Source organism: Thalassophryne amazonica, chromosome 16 (genome assembly GCF_902500255.1).
Source record: "Thalassophryne amazonica chromosome 16, fThaAma1.1, whole genome shotgun sequence".
NCBI lineage: Eukaryota > Metazoa > Chordata > Actinopteri > Batrachoidiformes > Batrachoididae > Thalassophryne > Thalassophryne amazonica.
Genome location: NC_047118.1, coordinates 45107681 through 45134758, shown reverse-complemented (window position 1 = coordinate 45134758; position 27078 = coordinate 45107681). Strand labels below are relative to the sequence as shown.

The following is a 27078-nucleotide window of genomic DNA, read 5'->3' as shown; positions in this document are numbered from 1 at the left end:
GAAAAACTCCCTTTTAACAGGAAGAAACCAATAGTCCAGCCTAGAGGAAATAAATGCATGAATTAGTTTTTCAGCATCACTCTGAGACAAGACCTTTCTGATTTTAGAGATATTGCGTAAATGCAAAAAGGCAGTCCTACATATTTGTTTGATATGCGCTTTGAATGACATATCCTGATCAAAAATGACTCCAAGATTTCTCACAGTATTACTAGAGATCAGGGAAATGCCATCCAGAGTAACGATCTGGTTAGACACCATGCTTCTAAGATTTGTGGGGCCAAGTACAATAACTTCAGTTTTATCTGAGTTTAAAAGCAGGAAATTAGAGGTCATCCATGTCTTTATGTCTGTAAGACAATCCTGCAGTTTAGCTAATTGGTGTGTATCCTCTGGCTTCATGGATAGATAAAGCTGGGTATCATCTGCGTAACAATGAAAATTTAAGCAATACCGTCTAATAATACTGCCTAAGGGAAGCATGTATAAAGTGAATAAAATTGGTCCTAGCACAGAATTCCACGCCCCTCTCAATCGAAGTCATGCCCTCCCACACCAGAACAGGGCCAAAAGTTTGAAACTGAAAAAACAAGACCTGAAAGTGGAAAAAAGATCTGAAGCTGAAAAAAAGAAATATGAGTGAAAATAAATTATTTGATCAAAAAAAATTACAGAGCTGAATCAAAAAATTATTTAAACTGAAAAATATATATCTTACACTTATTTTTATTTTTATAATACTTTTTAAATGATTATAAAATTCAAGAACAAACATTGAATTTTCAGTTTCAAAATGTATTTTTTCAATCTTTTTTTAATTTCAGATTACAAAACGTTTGGCCTTGATTTAGCTCCATATAGTTCTACCCTCTGCAAAACAGAGAAGAGCTGCTTTAAGAAGAAACCTCTCTATCCTCTGCAGGCAAAGGAGAACTGGAGAACTGGATAAAGGAGAACTTTATCAAAAATAACTTTTCAGTTATCTGATTATCTGTTATCAAAGTAAATTTTTTGGTTATCTGTGCCCACCACTGGGTGTACATAAATAATTAACAATTAAATGAGCCAATGATCTCAGACAGTAGTTTATATTCAACATTTCTTCACATACAGAGATTATGTATCAAATAAGAAATATATAGAAATGAAAATGCACAAAATACACGGAAAATAAGTTTAATAATATAATCAATGTGTTTCTCTGGCTTGAGCTCCTGCTTCTCCATCTGAACGAGGTGGCATTTACTTTTGCACAATGTGTCAATTTCACCGGCTGAATATAATCTCCAACAGGAACAAACCTGTGTGAGTTTTGAATTTACAAATGTTTTTTTACTGTTAAACTTTATTTAAAAACAAACAAAAAAAATGTTAGCTAACTTAAAATTAATGGAACAAAATTTAATGGAAGCGAACTGGTATGCTAATGATTTTCAAAGTTAGCTGAAATGTTAATCTGCTAATGAAAAAGTTTTTTGCTAATTAGCTGTTAGCTGGTTAGCTGAATTGTGCCCATCACCACTGGAAGTTACCAGAACAGGAACATTTTAGGGGGCAAATTCACTCAAAGTGGAACATGATGGAATTGAAGCAACTGAAATATCCGTGTGGTAGCATCTGTATTCAAATTATTCTCGTTTCTCTTTTTTTCTTCTTTTATAGCATTTGAAAATGTTAATACACACCTTTAATTGTTGGCATTTCATTCTAATATAATCCATACAGTATAATTAATTATTGTTGTCTGTTTATTGGTATTATCCAACCTGTTCTCACTCCAGTTCAGGATGTCATCACAAAAAGTGATTTAATCTATTAGTAGCTATACAATTAATGAATGTTTATGAGTTCAATGGTACAAATATTTCATTTTGTTGAATGTTGTGTTCCAGCTTTCACTGAATTAAATATTCGTTCCATTGAAAGAATGTAAAAACATTCATTTATTACATGTTTTATATAACAGCTAAAACAGATCCTTGTCATTTGATATTATATCAATTTATAAACAACAGAAAAGGGACTTATATTTTGGTGAGTCACTGCACCGACTTTGTGTACTTCCAAAAAAAAAAAAGACTTTGTGTACTTCTTCACTCCAGGGAAACACATCAGAAATTTGTCCAGTTTTGGTGCGTCACTGCTGCTCTGACATCAACAATCCAACACAAACTTTAAATAGGAGTCCAAAAATAATATGAAGAATTAGCACCGTCAATTAGCTCCTTCAAATTGTCCTCCATCACCAAAACAAACTCTCCATGTTTAGCTAAAAGCTGCCCGCACTAGTGGGCATTTATCACTATTATCAGCGGTAACTCCGAGGCCCCCCTACTTGTACCAAAGAAAGGCTGAGCACACACGCACACACACACACACACACACAATAAAATGATTCATTCCAGTTTTTCTCTCTTTCTTTGGTTCACGCAAAGAAAATTATGTTTTTAATTTAGTTTTTATTGTCACATGTGTTAACATGACTTTATTTAGTAGGTGAACTTTTAATTTTGATCATCTCAGAGCAGACAATACCTCGAGCATTCCCTGTGATCTTTTGCACTCCCCAACCAGGGGTATTATAGAAGTAAAGTTTCAACTATCCTCAGTGTTTTTCCCTCTGTCTCATTTCATTTAGATGGGTGGCACTATGTACAACACGGGGAAGCATGTGTCCCTGCGGCCAGATAAAGCTCACCTCGTGAACATCTCTGGCGGCCCGCTGGCTTACAGCTACAGACTGGAGGAAGTGCGCCTTCACTTTGGGAGCGAAGACTCTCAGGGTTCAGAGCACCTCTTGAATGGACAGGGTTTTCCTGGAGAGGTGAGAGATGTTCACAACAGACATAAAAACAAATAAATAAATAAACATACTGAACATTACCGCAGCCACTTAAGCAGCAGAACAATGAAGACTAATAGGCTAATAAGATCATTGCTGATGGCCTGACATTGGAATTGGCAAGCTTATTATGATTAATGAGGACATGATTGTGGTCTCAACTGAACACAGACACATTAGACAGGTGCACACGTTAGACAGACACATGCACACGAGATATGCACATGCACACTTGATATACACGCGGTGCACAAAGTAAATTATGCTCTGTCAGCTCTTATTATGGGATAAACTCTTCATATGTGAGCAGGCTTGTCAAAGCTCGTTATCCACCTTGATATGAATTCAAAGTTGGTTGTCAGATTGGAAATGAGAATGATGTCCCTGCTGAATATAGGCTCAAGAAGATTCACTGTGCTTTCCCATCTTTAAATAGATGCCGATCAAAGTTGAGTCTGTCCTTTGTTTTGCATATGTGCACTCTGCCCAGACAGACAAAGATGTTGAAGGAAAACTGCGATTAATTACTTTATTTATTTATTGATGGTGCTGCCTCTTTTGTTGTGTGAGTTCGGGTTTGTGGTTTTGCAATTATCAGAAGCAGAGCTGCTTTGGAGGCAGAGGAGTCTCATTGGTGAGACAAAATTCACTGAGCAGACCCCAAAAAGCACGAGTTGCTGTTCATCTTTCAGTTGCCCCTGTATGTACAAGGTCACCACAGCAGATCCAGACTGGGATCTGGCACAAGATTTGGCCAGAAACACACAGCCTTTGGTCTTCCTCAGAGGTCTCCCATCCAAGTTCTAATCGGAACCTACTCTGCTTCACTTCTGAGATCAATCAATTAAACTGATCAGTCAGTCAGCTTGAGGCAACTGGCCTGGAATAATACTGATTCAGAACAACCCATACATACTCCTCCAGGGTGGGGTCCTCCATTGTTAGCTGCAGAGGGTCGTAAGATTGAACAATGTCTCTGGGGTCGCTGGAGGATGTCAGAATCATTTCAACCCTCATTTAGGGTCATAGGGTAATGTTCCTGTGGCAGTGGTATGAAGAAGTGGTTCTGATTTACATATATATATATATATATATATATATATATATATATATATATATATATATATATGGAAAAACACCTCCGTGTTGATAACCATTTGTAAAATCCAGGCGGCTTTTGGTGGCTTTCAGTTGAGTGAGTATCTGAGAAACTGTTTAACAGCAGGGCATGTTCCAACTTGTCCTTAAGGCTTCCAACGGAGGTGTTTTTCCTGTGGCGGGCGCGCCACTGACGTGCCAATCCGTCCGCACGTCTTTCATTAAAAAAATCTCCTTTAACAGTGGAATGTCCGGATAAACTGCTGACCCCGACCTCTTCTGAAAGTTCTCTGTTCTCTCACGATGTCCTGGGTCACCAGAGGCTTAAATTTGGAGGTTTTCAGCTTGAAACAGGATGACGACGTCGCCTCTGAGCGCTGCGTGACGTCCCGCTCCGTGGGAAGTCCTTACAGCGATAGAAACAATCCAAAATCTCTCATCAGCCGTTAAAATTTTCACCGAAAACCAGCTTAATTTGTCAAATGGTATCCACTCGGATGTGCCTCACAGTTTTGGAAAAAATTTTGATGAAGCACAGCTCCAGTCTCTCAGCAACTTCTCAGACAAAGGAATTCCGACGAGGGGGCTGGACCACTCCTCCCACAAGGCGTGCTCACAGGCGAATGACGTCACCGACAGGCGTGAAAAAAACTCTCGCATGTCCACGAGGGTTCAAGCTTGGCTGATGTAATCACACGTGATTCAAATCCATATGGTTTTTTAAAAAAATAATAAGGTCGGATACTTTTCTAATAGACCTCGTATATATATATATATATATATATATATATATATATATATATATATATATATATATATATATATATATATATATACTGTGCAAATGTTTTAGGCATCCCAGAGTTGTAATAAATACTGTTTGATGCCCCTCCCTCCACCCCTTTTTTTATTGCCATGTCAACACAAAGGCAGCTCCAACAAAAGTGAATATGTGAGCTATATTTTCTATTCCATAATAACAGTTGCCAATGATCATGCAATGTAAAAATGATTCTTAAACACAATTACTCAAACTTTAAGTTATGTTTTCTTAAAATAATTTTTGAGGTCCTGCAACTTATACTCTGGTGCAACTTATATACCAAAAAAATTGTACGGAAATAGAACCTAATTTTCATATTGATAATCATTAAAGTTGCATCACTCATTTAATTAATTTGTGAATATTTGTCAGGTTTTCATAATTTTTATGCTTTTGTGATGCATTAAATGTGCCTTAAACATTTGCACAGTACTATATATATGTGTGTGTGTGTGTGTGTGTGTGTGTGTGTGTGTGTGTGTGTGTGTGTGTGTGTGTGTGTGTGTACATATACACATACACACATATATATACAAATCGGGTAACATTGATGAAAATATACCACTCTCTCTCTCTCTCTCTCTCTCTCTCTCTCTCTCTCTCTCTCTCTCTCTCTCTCTCTCTCTCTGTCTCTCAGGTCCAGCTGATCCATTATAACCAGGATTTGTATGCTAACTACAGTGAGGCGGTTAGGAGCCCCCACGGCATAGCTGTTGTCTCCATCTTCATAAAGGTCAGTTCATCATGCTCAAACCTCAATGGAATTAAGTTACAAACCACGAGCAATACTTCTCAAAGCAAGGCTCGTGTGCATACCTGTGTCAAGACCGAAGAATCCCTGTGACATTATGACGACATTTATGACTGACAGATTTCATCAGTATTAACGCTGTAGTTTTTAAGAAGGTCTGGTCACTGAAAATTTGCATTTTTCACTAGTTTAAAGTCTAAAAAGCTGTAGACTTCACATTTGAATCCCAATCAACAGCTAAAATTACATGGGGTTCTTCTCCTTGGTATGATTAATCACTTTCAAGCAGGCCTCCCATTGCTGATTAATGGCATGTCATTATTTACTATAGTGGCTAAAAAGCAATCGGATACCAAATCAAGGCATGCTACCACGAGTAATCTGTGGTAATACTGGTGTTACATACTGTTGCAACCCATCATGAAGGTTTTGAAAATGTTCACAAAAAAAAAAAACGATTATGACCCAGCAATAGAGAGCAATCTGATATAGTAGATGCTGATCGGCTATCAATACTGAGAAAAGCAAGTGATATGGGATGATCTGGTGCAACGTGCAGCAGTTGGCATGGGCCAGATTGGACAATCAGGATGAAATTACAGTAGGCAACCAGACCACACACATTGCATGTCATAGCATGCAGTCTGAACATGCACAACAGCATCCAGTTGTTGACGAAAGCTGTCAATTCAAGAAAGCAATTGTTGGCACATATCACGTAACAGCAATAGCACACAGTCTGCCCACATCCACTGCAACGTCTCTGATCACAAGCTGTGGTCAGTGATGTCAGATCACCTCCAAGAAGGAACGTCCCACCAAGCTTTAATCAAGGGAGCATAAAAGCAGGAGCACATGTTCCCTTTACTTCACACTGAGCCACAGAATGCAAAAGAGACACAACACAGATGGACCATGGCAAGCAGAACATCACAGCAGAAGAATCAGAGTGGGCTGATGTACAGTGTGGTGCATGCACCAGTGCATGTGTGGAGCCAATCATAGCTTTCCTTAATTTATTTCAGTTCAATTTACTTTATTTATGTAGGACCAAATCACAACAAGGCGGCCTCAAGGCATTTCACATGAGTAAGGTCTAACCTTACCAACCCCCTGAGCACACAGGCGACAGTGGAAAGGAAAAAGTCCCTCTTTTGATCATGAGGAAAAAATTTCAAGCAGACCAGACTCACAGGGGTGACCCACTGCTTAAGCCATTCTACCAGTTACATGGTTTTTACAAATTTTACAAGAATTTCTTAACAAACAAAGAAATAAGGGGAAAAAAAAAACGGAAGATCAACAAAAACAGAGTCCTTAATTGAAATTAAAAAGGCATCCATCTTTAGTCGCCTCCAGGTCTTGAATAGGTAGGTCTTGTAGGGCTTCCAAGAGGTCAGTCACCCTGGGGTGCAGAGCCAGAATCTATTAGAGAGCAGCCTCCCAGCAGTCATTGGGCATGAGGTGGGGGTACACCCTAGACAAGATGCCAGTCTATCAAAGGAGACATTCACACCTGTGGTCAATTTAAAGTTTCCAATTCACCAAACCCGCACATATTTTAGATGTGGGAGGAAGTCGGAGCACCCAGACGGACCCCACGCAAACACGGGGAGAACATGCAAACTCCACGCAGAAAGGCCACAGATGGGAAGTGATCCCACGACCGTCTTGCTGTGAGGCAACAGTACTAACCACTAAGTCACTGTGCTGCCTGTATTATTATTATTATTATTATTATTGTCATAAACTTTTCATAATTTTTAAAAAAATGCCCCATCTCATCTTATTGAAGGGAAAAATTAAGATTGAGAACCCAGAGCCATATCCCATTCAACACCAGAATCACCATATAAACCAGATATTTGCACTCACCGGACAAAAGCAAAAGTCCCAATGTTTTTGTATGGTGTTCCATGTAATAAACACTGTATATACCAGATTTTGTATAATGGATTTTTGCTCACATTGGACAAAGCGTCCCATTCTGTAATCCACTTTCATGATGGGATTCATCATGTTTCTAGTTGATAAGTTTTGATAATTCTACCACACTTTCTCAAGATTTTGTGAGGACTTTTTTAAATCACAGAGACACAAATGGAGTAACTGCTGAAAACACAACCTCCTTGGTGACATTAATGAGCTCATACCGTTTACGTTAAATAAGATGCAGAGTCAGTTATGGCTGATTATTACAGTCATGGTACATCAGAAAAGGCTCAAAATGGTGGTGTTATTAAAAACTCTCTGGTAGATTATTTTCAGTTGTTGTTTATTGTGATTCGCCCCAAAGTTGAATACTGTCTCCTTCGAGGCAGAGAGAACATAGAGAGGGCCGACTTCCTATATGCTGCATTGTAATTGGCTGAGAGCCGGCTGCCATTTTGAATGTGTGTAACTGGGTGTTGCTATAGATGCACAATGGCAGTCTTTTTGTCACTCTAGAGTCGTATTAGAAACAAAAGTTTCTGTTTATGTGCATTTTTTTATGACCATGGATCATAACTGTCATACCAGCAACATCAGAAAAACATCAAGATCTAAAGGAACTGAGTGTTTGGCTATCATTTGCACCAAGTACACTAAAACAAACAAAGGAAGTGGCATTCTACTCCTTTCCAAAGGGTATCGTTAAGAAATGATTCGATCCACCGACATCAATGACCTTTTTGCTTAACGACTCCCTTTATCGGTCCTTCAGAGTGGCCGTTGTTTTTGGAGGTGTTGGTCAGGAAAATGATCATTTCTCTCCATTGATTACAGACCCTACAGCGGGTCTGTAATCAACTTTTCTGCAGCGCGGCTTTGCTTTGAGCCTTGAACCAATTGAAGCAGTGAGTCGCAGATCAAAGCAGTGCTTCGATCTAATGCTTTGTTGATTCATTGTTTTATTTCACTTTATCTTAATTTTCCCCCACTAAAACCCTAAAGAGCATATGTCTGTGAGTAATATTTACCTTTTTTATGTTAAACGGACCTGTTATGGTCTTCTGAAACAGTTGATAGATGTACAACCCCTGGCAAAAATTATGGACTCACCAGCCTCGGAGGATGTTCATTCAGTTGTTTAATTTTGTAGAAAAAAAGCAGATCACAGACTTGACACAAAACTAAAGTCATTTCAAATGGCAACTTTCTGGCTTTAAGAAACACTATAAGAAATCAGGAAAAAAAAATTGTGGCAGTCAGTAACAGTTACTTTTTTAGACCAAGTAGAGGGAAAAAAATATGGACTCACTCAATTCTGAGGAAAAAATTATGGAATCATGAAAACAAAAGAACGCTCCAACACATCACTAGTATTTTGTTGCACCACCTCTGGCTTTTATAACAGCTTGCAGTCTCTGAGGCATGGACTTAATGAGTGACAAACAGTACTCTTCATCAATCTGGCTCCAACTTTCTCTGATTGCTGTTGCCAGATCAGCTTTGCAGGTTGGAGCCTTGTCATGGACCATTTTCTTCAACTTCCACCAAAGATTTTCAATTGGATTAAGATCCGGACTATTTGCAGGCCATGACATTGACCCTATGTGTCTTTTTGCAAGGAATGTTTTCACAGTTTTTGCTCTATGGCAAGATGCATTATCATCTTGAAAAATGATTTCATCATCCCCAAACATCCTTTCAAATGATGGGATACAAAAAGTGTCCAAAACATCAACGTAAACTTGTGCATTTATTGATGATGTAATGACAGCCATCTCCCCAGTGCCTTTACCTGACATGCAGCCCCATATCATCAATGACTGTGGAAATTTACATGTTCTCTTCAGGCAGTCATCTTTATAAATTTCATTGGAATGGCACCAAACAAAAGTTCCAGCATCATAACCTTGCCCAATGCAGATTCGAGATTCATCACTGAATATGACGTTCATCCAGTCATCCACAGTCCACGATTGCTTTCCTTAGCCCATTGTAACCTTGTTTTTTTCTGTTTAAGTATTAATGATGGCTTTCGTTTAGCTTTTCTGTATGTAAATCCCATTTCCTTTAGGCGGTTTCTTACAGTTCGTTCACAGACGTTGACTCCAGTTTCCTCCCATTCGTTCCTCATTTGTTTTGTTGTGCATTTTCGATTTTTGAGACATATTGCTTTAAGTTTTCTGTCTTGATGCTTTGATGTCTTCCTTGGTCTACCAGTATGTTTGCCTTTAACAACCTTCCCATGTTGTTTGTCTTTGGTCCAGAGTTTAGACACAGCTGACTGTGAACAACCAACATCTTTTGCAAAATTGCGTGATGATTTACCCTCTTTTAAGAGTTTGATAATCCTCTCCTTTGTTTCAATTGACATATCTCGTGTTGGAGCCATGATTCATGTCAGTCCACTTGGTGCAACAGCTCTCCAAGGTGTGATCACTCCTTTTTAGATAGAGACTAACGAGCAGATCTGATTTGATGCAGGTGTTAGTTTTGGGGATGAAAATTTACAGGGTGATTCCATAATTTATTCCTCAGAATTGAGTGAGTCCATATTTTTTTCCCTCTGCTTGGTCTAAAAAAGTAACCGTTACTGACTGCCACATAACCGTAACCGTTACTGACTGCCACACATAATAGTAGTTCCTTGTGTTCTAAAGTCAAATAGTGCAGAGAAGTTTTGTTGACAAAACATCACTCCACTGCAGCAGCCAAGCTGCCCCAGTTACACACAATCAAAATGGCATCCAGATTACATCATTTTGTGGGAGTTGGCCCTCTCTATGTTCTCTCTGCTCGAGGTCAGACCCATCGTTTTCATCACCTTTAATGAGTTTTTGATTAATTGTGTTAACAATCAAATTCAACATGCACTCACCACCTCCTTGACAGAAACAACAGTTTCTGCAGTGCTTTCAGTTGTTGGGTCAGTACGTGCACTTTACTGCACATCTTACACTGTGGTTTGTAATGAATATTTGATCTCTTGCACCCTTTGTCATCTCTCAGCTCTCTGAAAACTCCAACATCTTCCTGAACCGCATGCTCAACAGAGATACCATCACCAGAATCAACTACAAACGTAAGGCAGGCGCGAACACACACACACCTTTCTTTTTCTGTGAGACAAGTGATTCCACATAATCTACTCTGTGCTCCACTTGACATTACACAATAACAAGCAATCTTGATTTCACATGACTCAGTGTTGCATTGCCAGAACCTATTTTCCAATCTCTGCTGTGCAGAATATCCCTCTGGAGGATTCCTCCATGTTAACGGGCCTCAGACCCATTAACACGTCTCCTGCAGAAATAGATTTGTCTCCTTTTTTCCCAAGCTAAGCATTATTATTAATTAGAACAAACAAGACAGATTTATATACCAATGCACTTCATGAGCTGCATATGTGTACAAACACAACAAAAGCAAAATGCATAAACGTTGCATACTGTCATATCTGTACATAATTAAATTTGTCTATCTCTCAGACTGTTCTCAGCTCTGTGTTGGGTGCAGAACAAATGGGCTCAGGAATAACACCCACAGGCGGTTAGGATTTTACAATTTGAAACATGAACCTCGGGCAACAAAATAAGAGTCACAGGCACTTTTTGTTCTTCTGTTTTCTGTTTTCTTGGTGAAAATGGTATCAGCATTGCACATTTTTGTGATACAGGGATATGTAATTGATGCTTAGTTTAATTTTCCTTCTTTGTTGTGATGGTTATTTTCTATATTTCCTGCTGTTTTTTGTTGTGTATACTGAGCAAAACATCCATTGCAGCTCTCTCCTGTGATCTTTATTATCATGATCTTCACTCATATTTTGAATAACCTGGTATAGTTCTGGATCAAGAATAAGATTCAGGGCTTCAGTGACTTCCAAGACATCTAAAGTGTATCTGTATGCAGCAAAAGTGTTGAACTTGTAGAGACATTCTTATTTCAGCAGTAACATTCATGTCTTTGAGTCTTCTGCCTTTGAAATGGGGAGATGTCTCGGAAGAGCTTATGGAATCATGAGGTCCCGGCACGGAGGTGTTTGTCAATGTCAGTGTCTTTGCAGGAGAACAAAGCTGCAAGTCTTTAGGGTTCTCGTGCTTCCTGTCTTACTGTATGGTTGTGAGACTTGGATGCTAATCAGTGACCTAAGGTGACAACTGGATGTCTGTGGTACTAGGTGTCTTTAGAGGACCCTTGGTTACTGCTGAAATGACTGTGTTGCATAAACAGCTACTTTGTAACCTTGTATTGTATTGGCCATTTGGCAGTTTTCTCTGTGAATAATCACTATTCAGGACCCCCAGTAGATGGAGAAGGCCAAAAGGACACCCACACTTCACTTGGCTGTGGGAGAGATGGTGACATTTAAGACGTTGGGATGGACTGGTTGTCTGCCCAGGTGGTTACCATGCAAGACCCAAGGGGGTCTCCATGTTGTAGTGGATGCTGCAACATGCAGCAACAACACATACAGTTAATTACAAATCTAGTTGGACCATAAAAATGTGTAGATCTTGGATCCTGCCATTAGAAGAAGGCAATGATGTAGCTTACCCCATAGCATCACACAGGAGCCAAGTGATGGCAGTGGTGGTGTGGAGGAAGTAGCATCCTGTTCAGGAACTGCAAGCACCAGAGATGTGAGTTCAAACTGACGTTTTTTTAGGTGCAATATGGTGCATGTTTCCTACTGGTTGTGAGTTGATGACTGAAAGCGGGACCAGCTGCTTCCTGTTAAAGGCTACAGGTGTTATTAGGTAGTTGAATCTGAATCTAAGCTTTGAAATCTGAGTCTTCCTAGCAGAATGTATGCTACACTTCAGTTCTTATGATCGAAATAGTTGTTATTATGAAGTTTATTTTCATAGTCGCAAAGTTAAATTGCCCTTTTGGATTATTAAAATGGGTCGCTTTCTAAAAGCCAGCTTCCTGCGGACTGATGTGGTCATTATGACATCCTCTGGTTTGCGTGGCAGTTGCAGAAATGGGATGGATGTGACGTGGGTGCTTGAAGTGGATGTGGCAAAGCTGTTGAAGTTTGTTATTTACACATGGTCTCTCCTTCACTGTACCTCTGTTGCCACATCAAGCTTCAGCAATGACTTTCCTCCAACAAGTATGACAGTTGAATCATCCTTTCTCTTTGATTTGGATGTAACCATACAATGATTAGAGTTTGTGTCAAAAAGAGACAAACCAGGTTTTGATGTGGACAGTACCTTGATTTCAAAAAGCGAATTTTTACTTGTTCTTCTGGCAGATTTTTTTTTTTTCTTTAGATGAAACCGTAATCCAGAGAAAACAAATTTTGAGTTATATTTTGCAAATACTCTGAAGTATTGCAGCTTTCAGAAATAACAGCTCCTCAGAATGTGTTTTCAAGACTTTTTCCCACATAAAACTTTTAAGATTTATTATTGGAAAAACAAGTCCTTATCTCTGAATTGTTGCATCTTTCACAAATAACAGCTCCTCAAAATGTGTTTTCAAGACTTTTTCCACATAAAACTTTTAAGATTTATTATTGGAAAAACAAGTCCTTATCTCACTGAAATTTTGCTAAAGTGATTGAATGTTATATTCAATGTAGTTACAAGAAATTAGACAAATATACTTGTAATGTAGGCCTATTTCGACTGTTGCATTGTAAGTTTGGTCAGAAGATCTCTGTAAGGTACTCGTCACAACCCCCTGTCACCTATATTCAGATGACAATAATGCTGTGTTCACATGTTGACTGTAAGCAGCAGAAGGTAAACTGGGTGTTCTGTTGTTTTCAATGAGGGGATGGCGGAAGGTATTGCCATTACTGCCTCTGACCGCAGCAGCTGTGCACTACAACAGTACAGACCATCAAAAGTTAACAATTTTCAACTTTTAGCTCCTGCTGTAGTATCAAGGACAACTCAGATGTTGTTTTATCTCTAACAAGGAGAGCAAATGGGCAGCAAGAGATTAACTATTTAAGTGCAGAGAGTCATCTGGCTTTAATCAATAATTTGTGCGCTATTACAGGGGAGGAATTAATCTATATCCTCACAAAAAGCTAACTTTTTAAGCAATCATCACAGCTAAATTTTGCTGTTTTAATGTAATGCTGTTCAAACTGCTAAAACTCGCATATGCCTTTCAATGAAGTAAAGTATTGTCTGTGTTGATAGCATTGAAAAATAACTCCATCTTACTTCATCACCGACAGTGTGCCACTGCAGATGACAGGAATCTGATTATGACAACCCATATGATGGGTTTTGTACCGTCAAAATGTAAATGCAGCTTAAATCACTGAGTCTTGGCTCAGTCTCATAAACAGGTGTGAACATCACCTCTGCTCTGTCTCTCTGTAGATGACGCATTCTTATTGATGGGCCTGAACATCGCAGATCTTTACCCTGACACCACACGTTACATCACCTATGAGGGCTCCATCACCATCCCTCCCTGTTACGAGACCTCCACATGGATACTAATCAACAAGCCCATCTACGTGACACAGATGCAGGTATTCACAAGCAAAGGAGTTATACATACATCCATGTGCCGAAGAGAAGCCTGAGTAATGCATGTGGCAAGACCAACATGCATTCTGTTGATTGTGCAGAAATTTGTTCCTAGTTGCCCACGCTTAGTATTAACTGCTTTGAATTTCAAATTATGACTTCAAAACCTCATACCAAATCCATTTGCCTGTTCCTGAGTGGTTTACTAGATAAAAGAGGCTCTTTTATAGCAGTAATATAATAAAATACAGCACAGAGCGTGTAAAACCTTCCAGATGTTCCAATATTGTCTTAAGGCACCCCCCCCCCCCCCCCCCCAAAAAAAAGAAAATTCCTGCTCTTCGTCAACTGTATGCACACTTCTTTTATGCACTGTGAATGTAGTTATAGGAAGTGATAGTGAACCATAAACTTTAATTTGGATTCAGTCACAGTGATGCAGGTACAAATTTCTACAATATGAGGTCTTGGCCAAGCAGGATCCTAGTAATGACACAGAAAACACATCCATATGTCTGAATTAAACTCTTTGAATCAGGATTCAAATCATGACACTGCCGCATATTACAATCCAGCACAGCACTCACCTGAATGTATCAGAGAATTCAACTCCCACACACCAGCTGCCATTTACTCACATTTTATTTACTCCCACTCCCACTCCAACTCACTTGTCCTTTGTTCTCATTTGTCTGTCATCACTCTCAAATGTGTCTCTTCTTCATTCTGTTTTTTTTTTTTCTTTCATCCTCGGCTTCTCTCTCTCTCTCTCTCTCTCTCTCTCTCTCTCTCTCTCTCTCTCTCTCTCTCTCTCTCTATATATATATATATATATATATATATAGCTGACCACTTGCAAATTTCTGCAGAGGCCCAAAATATTTTCAATGAAGTTGCCTTTTCCCAGGATCTATTGTCATCCCTTCCAGGCCAGTGTAACAGCCCAAAATCCAAAATATACCTCCTCTCCACACGATACCCTGGTTTAAAGTGGGATAGCCTGTGTTACCTGAGTATATTCTGGCCTAGTCCCATTTATATTAGGATAGGAGGTTTTTGTACCCCTGTAGAATAGATTATGCCCCCAACACACATAGAGCCAGATTCAGAAAACAATCAAAAATACAGTATTTTCATTTCATTTCATTTCGACAGCATATATTCACTAAATACACTTTTATATGTCGCCACATATCTAACTCAAGACAAAAAGGAATTGAAAATGTATCAAAAAATGGGAAACATCAGTGCATTGTGTGTGGCCTAAACGGACTGCACATTGTTATTGATAATGATGCATGCATGTTATTTTTAACCCCTCTGGATACTGAAATCAAGGCTTATTTATAATCTGGACAACAGGGATATAGTCTGGCCTAGCAGAAAATATAAACTAAAACACCAGCAGCAGATTGCTCAGTGGATACGGAGTTACCAATATTTAGAATGGAGTTTGATTCACAGTTACGCTACCTGTGTCTTTGGACAAGACACTTCATGTGCATTGCCTCAGTCCACCCAGCAGTCAGTGCCCATGGAAGTAACCTGCATCGGACTGGCGTCCCGATTGAGGGAGGCTGTAGTCACTCTTCTGCTTCGTGCTATGAAATCTAGCATAATGGTACAAATGGGACTCTGGGCTTGTATCTGATTTTTGTTCTTCCATCAACCAAAAACAGCTTGGGCCAATTTATTCCCGATTGTTTATTTTGGTCTTGACGAGACTATACCTGGGTTTAGTTTGGTTAGTATTAATCTGATCTGGAAGACCGAGTTTCACCAAATTTTTCATTACGTCTGTGCATTAGTAATCTTTGCTAACAAACAAGCAAACATGAACATAGAAAATTGCACATATTGTTGTAGTCCAAATTACCATCTGGATTTACTTATGGCAAATCGAATGGGAGGTGGTGTTTCTTCACTCTTTATGAATCATACACTGTAAAACCACACGTTGGCTCGTTAATATGGGCCAGACTCCGGTTTATGGTATTTCCAACATGTCCTAAATTCAGCACTCGCTAACAGCAATGTAAAGATAAATATCTCCATGTCAGGGCCTATATCTTTTAATTCCTCTGTTAAAGAACTATACTGGCTAGTTGTATGTTTAAGGTCCAAATACACAGTTACCATATATGCTGTCTAAAATGTAACCATTTTCCAGACCACAGAACCGTAAAGGAAGAGATTTAAAACACTTCATTACCTTTCCTGAGACACACTGAGAAGAGGTCATGCCAGTAAACCTTTAAAATCAGCAGCATTCTTTGGCACATTCTTGGAATGTCACCCATGCATGTAGAGCTTTTATTTTTTTGAATGCTATTTTTAATTGCTGGCATTACACATACTAAAAGTGGTGTGGTTACCTAGTGAGACAATGTGCTGTTGCAAGGAAACCCCTGAGAGGAGTTCAGTCTATCCTTTCAGCTTTCATGCAGTTGGAGTTTTCCTATAGCACCTAGTGGCTGTTAGAAGAATTGCAAATTAAGTTGATTTTCTCTTGTGATGAGCTGAGCTGGAAAATAATTAATTCATCAACCTGAACACATTGGGCTAAATTTAAATTCCGTCAGACAGTTTCTTTTCCTTTTTGGTTATCACTTCACAGATGCACTCCCTGCGCCTCCTCAGCCAGAACGAGCCGTACAAGATTTTCCTGAGCATGAGCGACAACACGCGGCCCACACAGCCTCTGCTGCAACGCTGCATCCGAACCAACATCAACTTCAACAAGCAAGGCCGGGACTGCCCCAATAACCGCGCTGTCCGGCCACAGTACAGAGGCAAGTGAGCGGAGGAGCATAAGTAACTACAAGAGCGGCCTTTAAATTGTTTACTTCTGCTATGGATCAAAATGCAATATCTTTACCTTCACAAAGGAAGCTATACTACAGTCAGTGTTTTACTGATGATAGAATATATAAAAAAAAAAAAACTGAAAAAATTTGCAGAATAGGTGTCCAAATTTTGAGATGTGGTATTTTGCAAGTCCAAGTCAAAGAGGTTTTATATATAAGAACTAGAGTCCACACTCGCACTGAGCCATGTCCTAGCAAGGAGGCGTGGTCACCGTTTTAATTCCGGGCAATTTACTGAGCTCACTCATTGAAGTTCTATTAGTCTCATCAAGAAACAGGTGGAATATGCCAGAAAGCTGCGCACGTTGGCAAAGCCACAAACTGAGGAAGAAGGGAGACAATATTTCCTTCAATAAGTAAGTGGTTTTGGTTATTCTTGTCACTTTGTCCGTGACATTTGGTTGATAAACAGGTGGATGTTTTCTGCCCGTCTCTGTGTCGTCCGCAGGCACAAACCATTAACTCTTCACTTACACACACACCACTCACAGAGATGTGCACACACACCACTGACTTCATGAATGAAGGTCGGTCAATAAAGGATAATTGTGTAAAAATATTTTTTATATATATATATATATATATATGTACTGTAATGGTTTTAGGAGCCGCAGTGCACTGAACGCAGCAGCAGCTGCAGGACGTCAAAGCAGCGCAGCAGCTAAACAGCGCAGATCCATATAACTTTCAACACTAATATTTCGGAATGTGTGGGTGTCAGAGTAAGTTTAGTACTTTCCTGACATGATTTAATGTTAATTAATTTTACTGGCTTGATATCCAGGTCAGAATGGCATTTTAACACGTATTTTGCGAGTGTTTCTCTGAGTGTGTTCAGCCGCGAATCCCCACTGAAAATGCATTAACATCCAGGAACTTCATCAATATTTTGCCCAGTTAGGAGGTGTTATGTCACTGTCCATGAAGGGACATCCGCGTTTAGTGGGCAGCATTGGGAGTGTGGACGCTAGTGCTTATATATAATCTCTTTGGTCCAAGTTCATTTTTTAAAAGTTGTTATTTTAACCCATTCTATTGCTTTCCATGTTGTCACAGTATGTGTGGTGCAAAAAGATTTTGAGGTTTGTCCAAGCACTAGTTATTATGAAGAGGGCGCATCAGCTTGGTGGAAAATTGGGCACTACGGGCACAAAGGGTTTGGATTTAAGTCCCTTTCACACCGAGCCAACATAGAGTTGTGTAATGTGGTGTACCGAAGACGCCAATCTCATGCAGCCCTACGTGGGACTACATTGAGGGACGCAAAGGGGTCCGCAAAATGGACACAAAAAATTAAACATGTTTAATTTTTTCGCGGACTTTCGGCAAAGAGCACCGGGTTCAGTGTTCCATGCAAGTCTACACAACACTCCGCTCGCTACTGTATGTAAGTCTGTGCGGCACTGCGCTACTGTACACTATGCCTCTGCAATTGTACACAACCCTATGCCAGGGCGAAAAACCCTTTTAGGTTTTTTTTATCAGTACATACCTGCATTGCTAGATTTTTTTTCATCCCGATGGACTTTGCTGGCAGTGAAGCTTCAAAACCATGGAAGAAGAGGCACAGACGGATCACCAGTGAGAGCGCATGTCCACAGCCAGGAACTCCTCACGGACAGATTGCGCGTGATGGCTGGCTGCAGCTCACTTTCACCTCCTCAAGTTCTCTCACGATTGTGGCACGTTAAATAAAGTCCATTAACTCATAGAAATAATGTATTCTGACTTTTTCCAGGGTATCAAATCCATCTGTGTGTCCAAGCAGTCTGTAAAAACAGCATCATGGAGCCAAGCTTCTCCCCCCTGCGTGCAACTCCCCCCCCCACGTGCAACTTATGCAATCATTCCTGCATACTAGATACACAGCCAATGCAACACTACGCAGGCCTGGTGAAAGGGACTTTCTGTGTTGATTAGTCCTGAGTACATTGTAGCCTGTAGTTCCCCCCCACCAAGCATCCGCCCACCCCCTTTTTTAATGAACGTTACTTAAACGCTCGCTCTAAATACATTTTTTATTAAAGTTGATTAAACACCTACCCTAAATTAAATTAATTGTGTAGCCCCAACAGGTTGTAAAAAAAGCAAAAAATAATGAGTTTTCATGATTCGTCTTGTTGCGTCCACTTCTTCCCTGTGATGTCATCATCTGTGAGCATGCTGGTCTTTCCTGAGTTCTGTAAATCTACTGAGGGACCCACAATAACTATTGTTTTGCATGGGGATTTTTTTTTAATTCATTAATTATTCTACACATGCACGCAGTGTTTTTTAATCAGTTGTACTTGCATGACAGTGACATCAGTTTAATTCGCCACACAGCTGCATAAGAGTTACGCACAAGGTACTGTATTGTTGTGAAAGTGTCGTGACACGGACCCACAACAGGGGGCGTTAATGAACAGACAATGGATAAGCCAAAAGTAACAATTTAATGTTGTGAATCGCACAACGACATACAGACAATAACAATATGGTGGACTGTCAATCATACACCAGGTGACGTGTGGGCAGGCTCGACGATAGAAGACGCCTGGCGAGAGAAGAGCTGGATCCCCACACAGCTTCCACCACCAACGGAGCTGAAGAACACCGGAGCCGCCAAGCCCTGCGCCCCAGGTGGCCGCTGTCTTCAGCAGTCAGACCCGGTACTGCTGGCAGAAAACAGAGACAGTCCTGATGAGTGTGAGTTCGCACACTCAGTAATCCCACAGTCAGTGTTCAGTAAAGGAGGGAGCACCTCCACCTCCAATCACACACTCGTGCAGCTCCTGTCTAACCACTTATCTGATTGGAGTGTGAAGCGAAGCCGTCGCTGATCACACCAAACGCCAATCCCACAGATAAGGACACACCACAGGATAACGGCTGCAAAAGAAGTTCAGATTATTACTCAACGTTTTGAGTCAGCAGAGAAAGTACCTGAATGGTAGCTGATTTCTCGGCGAGGAGGTGGAGTTGCAGTCCGGCCTTTATGGTGATGGTGATGAGATGAATGAGTGACAGCTGGTGCTGAGGATGAGTGACAGCTGTCACTCCCAGTGGCTCCGGCGCCCTCTCGTGCTTGAAGCCCGCACTCCAAGCAGGGCGCCATCTGGTGGTGGTGGACCAGCAGTACCTCCTCTTCAGCGGCCCACACAACACTGTATATCAGAATATCACGTGGAACGCTCTGGGCATTCCGAAGCATGGATACAATAATAATAACCAGTCAGTGTATCACCTGTTATTCTCTTTCAACCAGAGTGTGTGAGGCACATAGCCCGTAATATCGAGAAAGCGGACAAAAGTGAAACATATTGTGGCGGGTGAAGAGATGAGCTCCAATTTTTTCCAAGCGCCCACTGAAGCTCCCTGAGATAAAGTTTTATTTTTCATGAGTATTTAGTTCTATTTAGTTTAATTGAAACTGATCATTTTCAGTTCACTTACATTTTGCTTGTTTTGGAAAATAATGTGGCTATGCTGTTCAATCAACTACATCAGTGAGTGTTTCATGCGTTGTCAGCAACATACTATAACAACTGCATGTTTCTGAGAGAGGAACGAGGACATGTTCAAGCAAACAAGGTGTACCTGTGTTGTGAGCCCATTGATGTAAAGCGCCTGTGATTGTTGCTCTTTGATGGATCTAAAGATTGCCCAAAGAATCCAAGAAGCATCGAGGACTCTGCAGAGTGATCTAATCCCAATCATTTAGCTAAACACATGAACAGTCTTTCCTGCAACCAACCAAACAAGCTCCTGAACTGCCTAAGTAGGAGGTTGGAAGGGTAGAGAGAAACTAAATGAATCCGATAGTGAGTGTAAACTCACCCCAGTGTCACATTTTTGATACCGTCACAAAATGTATTACTCTTTTGTGACACAGTCACACGTCACTCACTAATTTTACCCGAACCCTAACCATACCCAATTTGTGTTACCCCAAATTTCATGATACCAACTCAAAAATCTACTCAGTTTCATGATGGTATCAAAAACATATTAAATCACTTTTTGTGGTGCCATTGTGAACTTAACGTGAGATCAGGTTGTGTAAGTAGAGCGAGTTTTTTAACTGGCCTGTATGTCAGCTGACTTTGCAGCCTTAAATAAGAATTAACTTCATGATTTGTGACATGGGTAAACAGATATATAAGGCCAGTTTGAATGTGATATTTGTAAACACATAACCAAGGCAACCGATGTAGATCAGCCAAAAAAAGCTGCAACTCCATTGCTGTGCAGTGTGGAAATGGAAGCAATGAGCACAGATTTCAGCCATACAGCTATTTTCCATCTTTTTTCATACTTTCATTTTCATTGCCTCAGAACAAAGTGTTCGCAATATCATAAAGTCACATTGGCACACACTAATGTGTATTGTTTTGCATTTGGGGTTTTTGTTTGTTTGTTTGTTTTTTTGACTTGTTGAAAAAATGGTCCAGGAGAGCCTAACACAAAAAAGTATCAGTGGAATAATTTTGTTAGTTCGAGCAGAGCACCTGTGTTAGCTGCACATCTGCCTTCATAACCATTTGTAATAAAAGGTGAATTCCCTTCCATCTGGCCTGTTTTTTACAGTATCCCTGCTGATACTCTGTACTCACAAAGTGAGAGCTGTGTTCGGATGCTCCGCAGGGAGTCAGACTTATTTCCGGTGGGGGTTGGCCTCTGCCAAGCTGCGCCTTGTCACCAATCCTGTTTGTGATATTCATGGACAGTGATATTCATGGACACTCTGTAAAATTTGAAAAAGCCAGAGCTATGCACATGGTGAATTTTCTTGGCTGAAATAATGCACTTGTGGAAATATTCAAGGTCGGAAGGTGAAATACGGAACCAATCGCAGGATGTCATAAATTTCTTAAAGCCAATGCAGGTGCTTATCACTGAATTTCGTAGCATGAAGCAGATGAGATTCTGCGACTCCTGTTTGACGGGACACCAGTGGATCATAGGTTACTTCCCCAGCCACGGCTGGTACCCGTTTACAGCTGGGTGGACTGGGATAAAGTGTCAAACCCAGGTCTACATATTTGTAGTCAGACTCTAATTCACCAAGCTACCTTCTCTCTGTAGTTATAAAGATGGGCTTTATGTAGTGATGGGACCAGCTAACCAAAAAGTTAGTGGCGATAACTACTTATCTGCTAAATGAAAAAGTAACTGTGGTGGCGCAAATGTGATAAACCACTATTTCGATTAAGCTAATTCAGACTTTTAGTAAAGTAGATGAATTTATATATAGTATGTGGAGGATTAGAGCTTTAATCAAATGCATTCAGATATGAGGACAATATGAGCAAGTGGCCTACTAGTCCTATGGTCCACTAGTCCTAACTTCTTTATATTATTTGATGGTGTATATTACAACCCCAAATTCATTTTGAAGTTCACAAATAAATGTAATACTTTCAAATAGCTAACAAACCAGATCCAGTTTTGTTGAATTGACAAAAATAAAGCGTATTATTATTCTATTGACTGTTGTCTATAAATCTGTTGAAATGAAAATCAGCAAATAGTGGTAATTCACCATAATTTAATCTTTTTTTTTTAATTGTCACACTTTTGTAACATTACTAATTTAGTGTAACATATAGCCCACAATGAATGTAAAAACAACATCAACATGCTCTCCTTAATACTCGCTCTAGGACTCGTGGACCCCAGGACTAGTGGGAAGTCGGTATTTCCGCCACTTCATCTAAATGTGTTTCAGTGAATCTGCTTCACAAAGGGACAACGAGCTCCTTTTTGTGATATTTTCATTCTCTATCTTGGGACGGGGTTGTTAAGAGTTTGCAACCCACTCTTGTACTGACAGCAACATCAAGGCCATATTATTGCAGATATTTGTAATAAAATTATCAAAAAAGAAAGATGTGGTCCTCGACAGTAGCTAGGAGCCACAGTTAGCAGCCACTGAGCAACTGATGTCAGAGTCTGAGCTCTTGGCTCAGGGCCAACACAAGTTGTCATTTGAAGAAGCCATGCCCCTAATTATGCATAACTTTATGGCTTAAAATGTCTTAAACTAATAAGTTATAACAGAATTCACTCATGTACAATTGTCATGCTATAGGGAACAAAATCTTTTTTTTTTTTTTTGTAGCAGGCTATAAACATGTTTATTTCTGCATTTTATCATGAGCTTCTATGGGAACCTGATACTTTTTAGAGCCTACCTCAAGTGGCCATTCCAGAAACCGCTACTTTTTCTGATTCCTGGTGTGCCTCAATTTGGGCCGTTGAAGCTTACCTTTTGTCCAATAATGAAAAAGTTAGTTTTGCTAATTAGCAGTTAGCGGAACAGTGCCCCCCACTGGATATAAGTGATTCAGCTAATGATTAAAGCTTCCTCAAATACTCGTAGCACATCTCTCCTCTCTATAGCTGGCAAGGTTCTTGCAAGAGTCATGCTCGCCCGTCTTCTTGACAGTGTCGTCAACATAGTTCTCCCTGAGTCTCAATATGGATTTGGGCAGAAGCGAAGCACTATTGACATGATTTTTGTCACTCGACTGCTTTAAGAAAAATGTGGAGAACAACATCAAGATCTCTAGTTGGCCTTCATTGACCTCACCAAGGCCTTTGGCACTGTCAACCATGACCTTCTGTGGAACATTCTGCGCAAGTTTGCCCACACTCCCACTTTTCTGGCCGTGCAAAAAGATTTTCACACAGGCATGTCTGCCAGTGTTACTGTCGGTAAGACACAGTCCTCCAGCTTCAGTATCAGTGTTGGCATCAAGCATGGCTGCATCCTTGCCCCTGTGATCTTCAACCTGTTCCTCGTGTCGGTGACCCTTATTTCTCGCCACCAACTTCATCCTGCGGACAGGGTCAGTATCAAGTACAGACTAGATGGAAGCCACTTCAACCTCTGTTGCCTTCAGGTGAAAATGGCTGATATCTTCAGAGCTGATTTTTGATCTACAGTACACAGATGATGCAGCCCTCTCAAGCCATTCAGCTGTTGGCCTGCAGAGGTCTCTTGACATTATCACAGAGACCTCTCATCGTGCTGGCCTTGTTGTCAACTCCAGGAAGACTGAGGTTCTACGTAGTGTCCCTGCAGCAGCTGCACCAAGCTTCTCCATCAGTGATGCCCAGTTCAAGAATGTTGAGAGCTTCACCTAACTAGGTTCCATCTCGGACAACTGAGAGAGAGAGAGAGAAAGAGAGAGAGAGAGAGAGAGAGAGAGAGCATCCTCAAATAGGAAATGATGGCTTACTCAGTGTTGGGTTTTGTTGGGGGTTTTTCCAGCACTGTCCTCTAAAAAGAAAGTGAAGTTGAGAAGGTGATCTGTAAGAAACAAAAGAAGGATAACACACGTGAAAATAAAATTTAAAAAAAAATCTGTATAGGAGTGCATTGTGTTTGTGCAGATGTGAAACTGTGTTCGTGTAGGAGCTGGTTGGGTCATAAAAGAACACATGAAAACAACTCTTTGTGTGTGCATGTGTGTGTGTGTGTGTGTGTGTATGTATATATCACAATGAATATGGAAGTGTTATGCAGAGAGCGTAGGAGTCCTTGTATCTTTCAAGAGAAAATACACTCCACAAGCTCTTGTGTGCTCCAAATATCTTTATCGATCTGGTCGAGCCCGTGATGCTCTCTGCAACATCAAATGGATTGCACGGCCTCCGCTTCCCTTTGATAACAGCTTGTTACAATGCACAACCCTGACAGGAGTTTCTCTACGCTGTCTGAAATTGCTCAGCCTACAAAAATATTGGACTTTACAAATGGACAAGGAGGAAAAGAGAGACAGGAAAGAGGATGAGGAGCTTGTGATAATGAGGTCCTAAATAAAACTGAAATAAACAAAACTTTGTAATAATGTCATTAGTTTAAACAATAGCTTGGGGCTATTTGATGTTCTGGAGGCAGGCATGAAGTTATTGTTTGTTTTTCTCTCTCTGTGTGTGTGTGTGTGTGTGTGTGTGTGTGTGTGTGTGTGTGTGTGTGTGTGTGTGTGGTGTGTGTGTGTGTGTGTGTGTGTGTGTGTGTGTGTGTGTGTGTACAATAAAAACAGCGGTACTGCCATATTAACGAGAAAGTATGCGAACCTTAATGATAATAATTTAATTTAAAAGCACTTCAAATGAAGACAAAAATCATCAAAGTGCTGAACTTAACTCCAGAAAACCATGAAACAAAGATCCCCATATCAGAGCAGAGATGTTCACAAGTCATTTTTGCAAGTCCAAGTCAAGTCTCAACTCTGTTGCCATGAGTCCAAGTCTCAAGTCTCTTGACATCTGGTTTGTCCTGAACACTGCATTCTTATTATTATTATTCTTTCAGCTGCTTCCATTAGGGGTCGCTGTAGCAGATCAATCGTTTCCATCTCACCCTGTCCTCTGTAACTTCTTCTGTCACACCTGCATGTCCTCCCTCAGCACATCCATAAACCTCCTCTTTGGCCTCCCTCTTCTCCTCCTGCCTGGTGGCTCCATCCTCAGCACCCTTCTCCCTATATAGCCTGGGTCCCTCCTCTGCACATGTCCAAATCATCTCAGTCTCGCCTCTCTGATTTTGTCTCCAAACTGTCCCACCTGAGCTGTCCCTCTGATATGCTCATTCCTAATCCTGTCCATTCTCGTCACTCCCAAAGAGAATCTCAACATCTTCAGCTCTGCCACCTCCAGCTCTGTCTGCTGTCTTTTTGTTAGTGCTACCGTCTCTAAGCCGTACAACATAGCTGGTCTCACTACTGTCTTGTAAACTCTCCTATTCACTTTTGCTTATATTCTTCAGTCACAAATCACTCCTGCCACCTTTCTCCACCCACTCCACCCTGCCTGCTCTCTTTTCTTCACCTCTCTACCACACTCTCAATTGCTTTGGACAGTTGAACCCAAGTATTTAAACTCATCTTCTTTCACCACTTCTACTCCTTGTAACTGCACTATTCCACTGGGCTCCCTCTCATTCACACACATGTACTCAGTCTTGGTCCTACTGACTTTCATTCCACTGCTCTCCAGAGCATATCTCCACATTTCCATTATTTATGCCCTGGTCCCACCAAATAATGAACAGTGAATAAGCCATGCAGCATGTCTGTTTTTTTTTTTGTTTTGTTTTTTGGTATAAGAGGATGTATGCAACAATCGTGGGAGAATAGAGTCTCTTAGAGGCAGAATATTCAGCTAACAAGGCTCATCTCTGAGCGTGGTACTAATTTCAAGAAGTTCAAAATTTAGCAACAACAGAGTGGGGCAGTTTGTGTACGAGTTACTACGAGGACAAACAAAGATTTTAGAGGCATGTTTGTGGTGAGGACAAGGCTGTTAAAAGCCCATTATCCGAGCCCATTATCACTTCATGGGTGTGAATACTGGCAGCAGTATTCTGTACCATTTGTAGACATCTCATATGCTTATATAGCAATCCAGAAAATTAAACATCACAATAACCAATTCTGGAAGACACAAAGGTGTGAAGCACAGGGAGGAGAGGTGTGATCATTGCAATATTAAGCAAATGAAAATGGGCCGTCTTTTTAATTTTTTCACTTTGATGAATCAAGCAATCACGAAGTGACAATGTTAATTGGTCAGAAAGATGTCTCAGTCTGGCAGGGCCAACAATGCTCATCTCAGTGTTCACTGCATTCAAAAATCAACAAATGTGCAGGCATGCAGTTTTTTACTCCAACCACACAAGCCTCCAGTTTTGCAATCTGAGAGATATTTGTTACAGAGAATGGCATATACTTCTGGAGGTCGTCAGCGTAACAGTGGAATTTGATTCCATGACTCCAAATATTCTGGTCAAGAGGTGCAACATACAGCAACAACAACAAACAATAGTGGACACAAAACAGAACCCTGAGGTATCCAAAATTTCATAGCTGAGAAATCAGATGCTATGCCATTATAATGAACATAGTGCATTCTACCTGACAAATAAGATCTCAGCCATGAAAGAACCATTTCAGAAATACCAAAATAATTTTGCTTCTCTCCAACAAAATACCATGGTCAACTGCATCATATACTTTTTTAACAGTGTTGTTGTCACATCAACTTTTTAAATAAATGATCAGCTTTCTTAAAGTAAAAAATAAACCTCAGAAATGTGCTCTTTAAACTCACAGTGGAAACAAATGTCAACAACATGATCCAAATTACGGTCAATAAAAACAAAGTCAACAAATTCAAAATAATTGGACACATACAGTAGTGTGCAGAATAATAGTAGTGCTATGTGACTAAAAAGATGAATCCAGGTTTTGAGTATATTTCTTATTGTTACA

General features: G+C 40.3%; 1 protein-coding gene and 1 long non-coding RNA gene across 3 annotated transcripts in view; one reads left to right on the top strand and one right to left on the bottom strand.

The window, feature by feature from the left end:
• The window catches only part of LOC117527882 (carbonic anhydrase-related protein 10-like), a 230611-nt gene that overhangs the window by 190458 nt on the left and 13075 nt on the right, over positions 1-27078 (top strand). The window contains exons 4-8 of one of the 2 annotated variants that reach the window (XM_034190384.1): positions 2639-2824; positions 5401-5496; positions 10453-10525; positions 13797-13951; positions 16567-16741. In XM_034190384.1, the coding sequence (XP_034046275.1) occupies positions 2639-2824; positions 5401-5496; positions 10453-10525; positions 13797-13951; positions 16567-16741 (685 nt within the window). The remainder of the gene's footprint in view (positions 1-2638; positions 2825-5400; positions 5497-10452; positions 10526-13796; positions 13952-16566; positions 16742-27078) is intronic. The other variant, XM_034190385.1, reaches the window with a different exon arrangement.
• On the bottom strand, positions 161-17769 carry LOC117527883. Its single transcript, XR_004565631.1, has 3 exons — positions 17561-17769; positions 12450-12456; positions 161-188 (listed from the first exon to the last, which is right to left on the bottom strand). It is a non-coding gene; the product is annotated as an uncharacterized LOC117527883 (long non-coding RNA).